At 58.4% G+C, this 5,067-nt stretch overlaps 1 protein-coding gene across 1 annotated transcript in view; it reads left to right on the top strand.

The window, feature by feature from the left end:
- The first annotated feature begins 557 nt into the window (after positions 1-557).
- LOC119093448 (retinol-binding protein pinta-like) overlaps positions 558-5,067 on the top strand; it is a 10,027-nt gene continuing 5,517 nt past the window's right edge. Inside the window, 2 exon segments of the mRNA XM_037216405.1 lie at positions 558-668; positions 1,204-1,292. Coding sequence (XP_037072300.1) covers positions 558-668; positions 1,204-1,292 — 200 coding nt within the window.

Raw genomic sequence — 5,067 nt, 5'->3', positions numbered from 1 at the left:
AAACCGGAGAACGCGAGATCCGGAGAGAACGCGAGATCCGGATAACGCGAGATCCGAAGAACGTGAGAGCCGGAGAACAGAACGCCTCGTCGGAGAGCGTGCCGGTGGTCCAGCGCATCTCTCCTCTCCTGTCGGTGCTCCAGCGCAGATCCACTGCCGGCCTCCTGCCGGTGCTCCAGCGCATCTCTCCTCTCCTGTCGGTGCTCCCAGCGCAGCTCCACTGCCGGTCTCCTGCCGGTGCTCCAGAGCATCTCTCCCCCTCCTGTCGGTTGCTCCAGCGCAGCTCCACTGCCGGTCTCCCACCGGTACTCCAGCGCAGCCTGCTGACGGCCGCTGTGACGGACTCCGCGCCGGGCGCCGCCGGCCGCCGCATGGCCCGCCATCCTTCTGGCACGAGTTTTGCGGCTGGCAGCCTGGGCGGCGCGGGCCGGCGTGTTTTGTCGGCCACCCGGCCGACACGGTCAAGGTCCTGCAGCAGACGCTCGGCAGTCAGCGCCACCCGCCGCCGTGCGCGACACGTTTCCGCCACGAAGGCAGCGCGCGGCCTCCTCAAGGGCATGTCGTTTCCCGCTGGCGGCGAACGGGCGTTGAACGCGCTCTACTTCGGCGTGTATTCGAACTCGCTGCGAGTGCTAGACTGGGCGCTGGGCGCGCGCGACGACCGCCGGGCCGGCCCGCCTACGGCCGCGTGTTCGTCGCCGGCTGCGTCGGCGGCCTGGCGCAGCTGGTGGTCGCCGTGCCCGTCGACCTGGTGAAGATCCAGCTGCAGACGAAGCGTGAACCGGCGGCGCCAGCTGGCGCGCGCACTACCGCACGCCGGCGCGCGGCCCGCTCGCTTGCCTGGCAGCGCTTGTACCCGCGGCGGTGGCGTGCGCGCCTGGTCCGCGGCACCGGCGCCATGGCCGCGCGAGACGTCGGTTCGTTCGGCCTTTAACATCGCGCTGTACGAGAAGCTGAGCTGGGGAGGCTCGCCGGCGCGAGCGCGCCTCTCGCGCACCAGCGCCGCCCTGCTGGCCGGCGGCGTCGCCGGCGTCGGCGCCTGGACCTCGATTCTGCCCGCTGGACGTGCTGAAGAGCCAAGCTTGCAGGCGGACGACCCAGCGCTGGGGCCGCAGTACCGCGGCATGCCTGCATTGCGCGCAGATGACCGTGCTGCGGGACGTCCCGCGCTCTGCTCGCCGGCTTCGGCGTCATGGCCGGCAGGGCGTCCTCGTGAACGCCGTCACCTTCCTCGGCTACGAGTACTCGCTGGCGGTGGTGCGACGGCTGGAGGGCAGGGCCGACGACGCCGGGCGCGGACGCAGACTTCGCGGTGGAGAAGCGGGGATGTCCGGCCCTCGGTAGTCTGTGTTGTTGTGGGGGAGGGGCTTGTGTCTGGCTCCGCGGTAGTCTGTGTGGTGGGGGACGTGGGTAGTTGTTAGGCCCTGCGTTAGTCTATGTGGTGGAGAATGGTGACGTCAGGCCCCGCGGTATTCTGTGTGGGGGAGGAAGCGTGATGGCAAGCTCCGCAGCAGTCTGTGGTGGAGGAGGGGTGGTGTCGGGCGCTGCTTAGAGTGTTGCCAAGGGTAGTCAGGTTATCTGAGCGTGATAGCCGCTAGGATCAGGTGGCCTAGAGGAAGCGGCCATTTCTGAGTGTCGTTCGCTGTAGCATTGGACTGTTTGTCGAAATGAATGCAGCTGAGGCATCATTAGCGGCTTGCCCATGGCAGCCCGCAGACTACTAGACTCTTTATCTAAATAGTCCGATGATTTATAACGTGGCCTGCACCCCCTGGAAGTGCAGAATGAGTTAACAAACAAACAAACATGAGCTCACCACGGACATGAAATGTTCCCTCAGCAGCGAATGAGCTGTTTGGTGAATAGTGCAGGCGTATAGTGAACACTCAGACTGTTTTTTTTGTGGGACAGGTGCCGCACTATTCCGCGTTCCTTTGAGCATCGCTTCTGAACGTTTTTTGGAATGGTTTATGTCGTGCAGCATATCGTAGCACAGCGCGACATACATGTTGTATGGCGCCCAAAGTGGAGAGCGGCGTCAGGTGTCTCGGTGGCGGTCGGTAATGCATATCGTATGGCGTCATGTAACATATGACGTGCATATTGATACCAGGGCGTGGCGTTACACCAGGAGACATACATATTGTATGTCCATGGAACGCATGACGTGTTATTGATACCAGGCGGGCGTCATCACACACAGATACATACATATGCATGGCGTCAAAGCCAGTAGACATGCGATTGCCCAGTACTGACGTATTCATGGCATGGCGCCAAAGTAGGAAGGTGTTACATGACAATATGTTTTAGTTGGACACAGCCGAGAAGTGCAATAATTGCGTGGATTTGCCTTCTGATGACACTGGAATAGTATGGGGAGTGTACTGATATGCTACATATCAACTTTTTGGACAACTTGCTCAATTCTTTGGATGTTGTGTTTGTAGTGAACAATGCGGTTTAAATAGAAACAACTTACAAAATGTGGAAGACTCCCTTTAAAGGTACGGCACCTAAAAAAAAACTCCACGTAAGACTTGTCGAATTTTTACCGATGCGATTTGAAACATTTTTGGGTAGAACGCCTGTGATAGATTGATGAGGGATAAATAAAAACCACTGCGGCCACGTGACGCTAAAAACGTGGCCTCGTGATCACAGCGCGACCTGTGACCGTCACCTGTGATTCACCGGGTGACAGAACCAAAGGGCCGCCCCAGTCCTGTCGCACTCTCCTCCCGCCCAGAATGGTCGGCAGTGTTAGATGCGTTTTGTATTAGATGCTTTAGATGTGTTAGATGTTAAATTACGTAGATTTTTAGGTTAGATTAGATATCGGTGGCGTTATATCAGGTGTCAGACAGACGTTAGATTAGATTCTTAGGCGTGTTGGATGCGTTTTTCCGGGCGTGTTTGCCATTTACGCACGCAACTGGTCAGCTGCCCTCCACCATGTCCAGGGATCTATCAGCAAGCATTTGGCGTGGTCGTCTCATCTAGTCACTGGTGCTGTGGGACGTCTGGGGGTCATTCAGACTCTTGATAGCGGTTGTGGCTGGCACGCACGCACGGATGACGTAGCTTGGCCGGTGGGGCCGGCCGGGCGCTGAGACCCGGCTCAGCCGCGGTAAAGCGAAGGAAGCCACTTTGAGGCGGGTGTCAGCGCGCTGGCTTCGCTGCGAGCGCGCTCTCCATGCGCCTCTGCTGCCATCGTCCCGTCGTTCCACGTGAGCCCGCCGGCGCAGCAGGCACGGCATGCTCAGCAGTGAGGCCAGCAGTGTCCTCCTCTCACAGCAGGCCAGCCTCGGTCGGTTCGGCCCAGATGTTTATCTGTCCACCTTACGTAACAGCGCCGGGCGGGGTAATTCAACCTGGTGGCGGAGGCCCATCACACTGGTCGCGCCGGCCGTCACAGCGCCGGCGAGGCTGCTCAGCCTGCTGGCAGAGGACCATCACTGGTCAGCGCCGGCACAGCGCCGGCGAGGCTGCTCGCCTGCTGGCAAGGACCATCATCGCTGGTCAGCGCCGGCCGAGTGGCGGCGCTCGGAGCGTGCACGCGAACCTGGCCGAGGCGCTGGTACGGGCGGCTGCAGGTGCCACTGGTACAAAGATGGCACTGGTACAATGGTGGTACAGGCGCGAGTCTGAGGCAGGTGGAGAAGGCGGCTGCATCATTACAGGCTGAGCCGAGCTCACTGTCGAGCTGGCCACACCGGCACGCTACAGGTGCGGCCCAATCGTGCCGTGCTTCGTCATGCACTTTCATGAAACGAAAGGAAAGGTAAAAATGCTGCGTATGTTCACTTTCTTGTGGTCAATCCCAGCACTTCACACGTCTTAGCACGCTAGGTCCTTGCCAGAACTCCAGGTAAGATCCTGGTTCTTACTGTTCCCTTGACTTTATACTGAAACTCGGCTCTCATTGGATCTTGAGCAGGATCCCAGCCTTGGCTGTGACCCATGCTGGATCACTGAACACATTGTAAGCCAGATCTAGGTTCCTGCCAGATCTCGGCTCCTGCTAGATCTAGGTCCCTGTCGGATCTAGGATGCTGCCGGGTCTCGGCTAGTGCCAGATTTAGGTTCCTGCCGGATCTAGGTTCCTGCCAGGTCTCGACTCCTGCCAGATCTAGGTTCCTGCTGGATCTAGGTTGCCGCCGAATCTAGGTTCCTGCCGGATCTATTGGCGTAGTGTCAAGCTGGATCCCTGCCATTGCTGGCTCCTTTGGCGCAGTTCCGTACTGGGTCCTAGTTCTTCATGGATATTCGTCTTGATTCCAAACTAATTCCCAAATTCTTCCTGGTCCCGGAGCAAGGAACCAGGAACCGTCACCCGGGAGATATGTTACCGAAGAGACATATTTCTAATGAGAAGCTACTGAGGCGAAATTAATATAGTTAATGATATAAAATATGTAATGTAGACAGTAACTAATTACACCGTAGTAGTATATCGTACGACGTTAAGCGCAGTATAACAATTAATATAGTATAATAACATGAACTAGTTTATTAATAATAGTTAAGTTGATTGTGTGACATCACCATCAAGTGATAGACGCCATCACTTGTCTGTCTGGGCTGAAGTCTGGGCTGAAGCCACGCTCCGGACGCTAACCAGCTGGCCTGGTGTGCTTCCGCGGCCACGTGTCACCGGTGGCCAGATGGCGCTGTTTCCGAGTCACGTGCTGATGGTGCGGCGTCGCATCCGAGCCAGGCGAGTGTCACCGCCCCGACAGCGACAGAGGCTCGGACCTGGACCGCACCCGCGTGTGCACGGTGTCCGTGGGTGCGGTCCGGCGTCACGCTGTTGATGAGACGTTGATGACATGTCGTCACGGAATGACTGGTCGCGCACAGAATGACCCACAGAATGACACAGACTGTTGATGGCACGTCGTCAGGGAATGTATGAAATCTGAACGATCCTGGACCGGGGGGCATCACTCTGGGTGCACAGGGCGGCGCCGGCATGCGGACGGAGTCTTGCGTTTGGTTCCGACAAGCACGCTATGCCCTGCCCATGATGATGTCCGGGAAAAAATCGACTCGCGGTTTGCCGAG

Source organism: Pollicipes pollicipes, unplaced genomic scaffold (assembly GCF_011947565.3).
Source record: "Pollicipes pollicipes isolate AB1234 unplaced genomic scaffold, Ppol_2.1 Scaffold_1600;HRSCAF=1878_pilon_pilon_pilon, whole genome shotgun sequence".
Lineage (NCBI taxonomy): Eukaryota > Metazoa > Arthropoda > Thecostraca > Pollicipedomorpha > Pollicipedidae > Pollicipes > Pollicipes pollicipes.
This window is presented reverse-complemented; position numbering and strand designations above follow the sequence as displayed.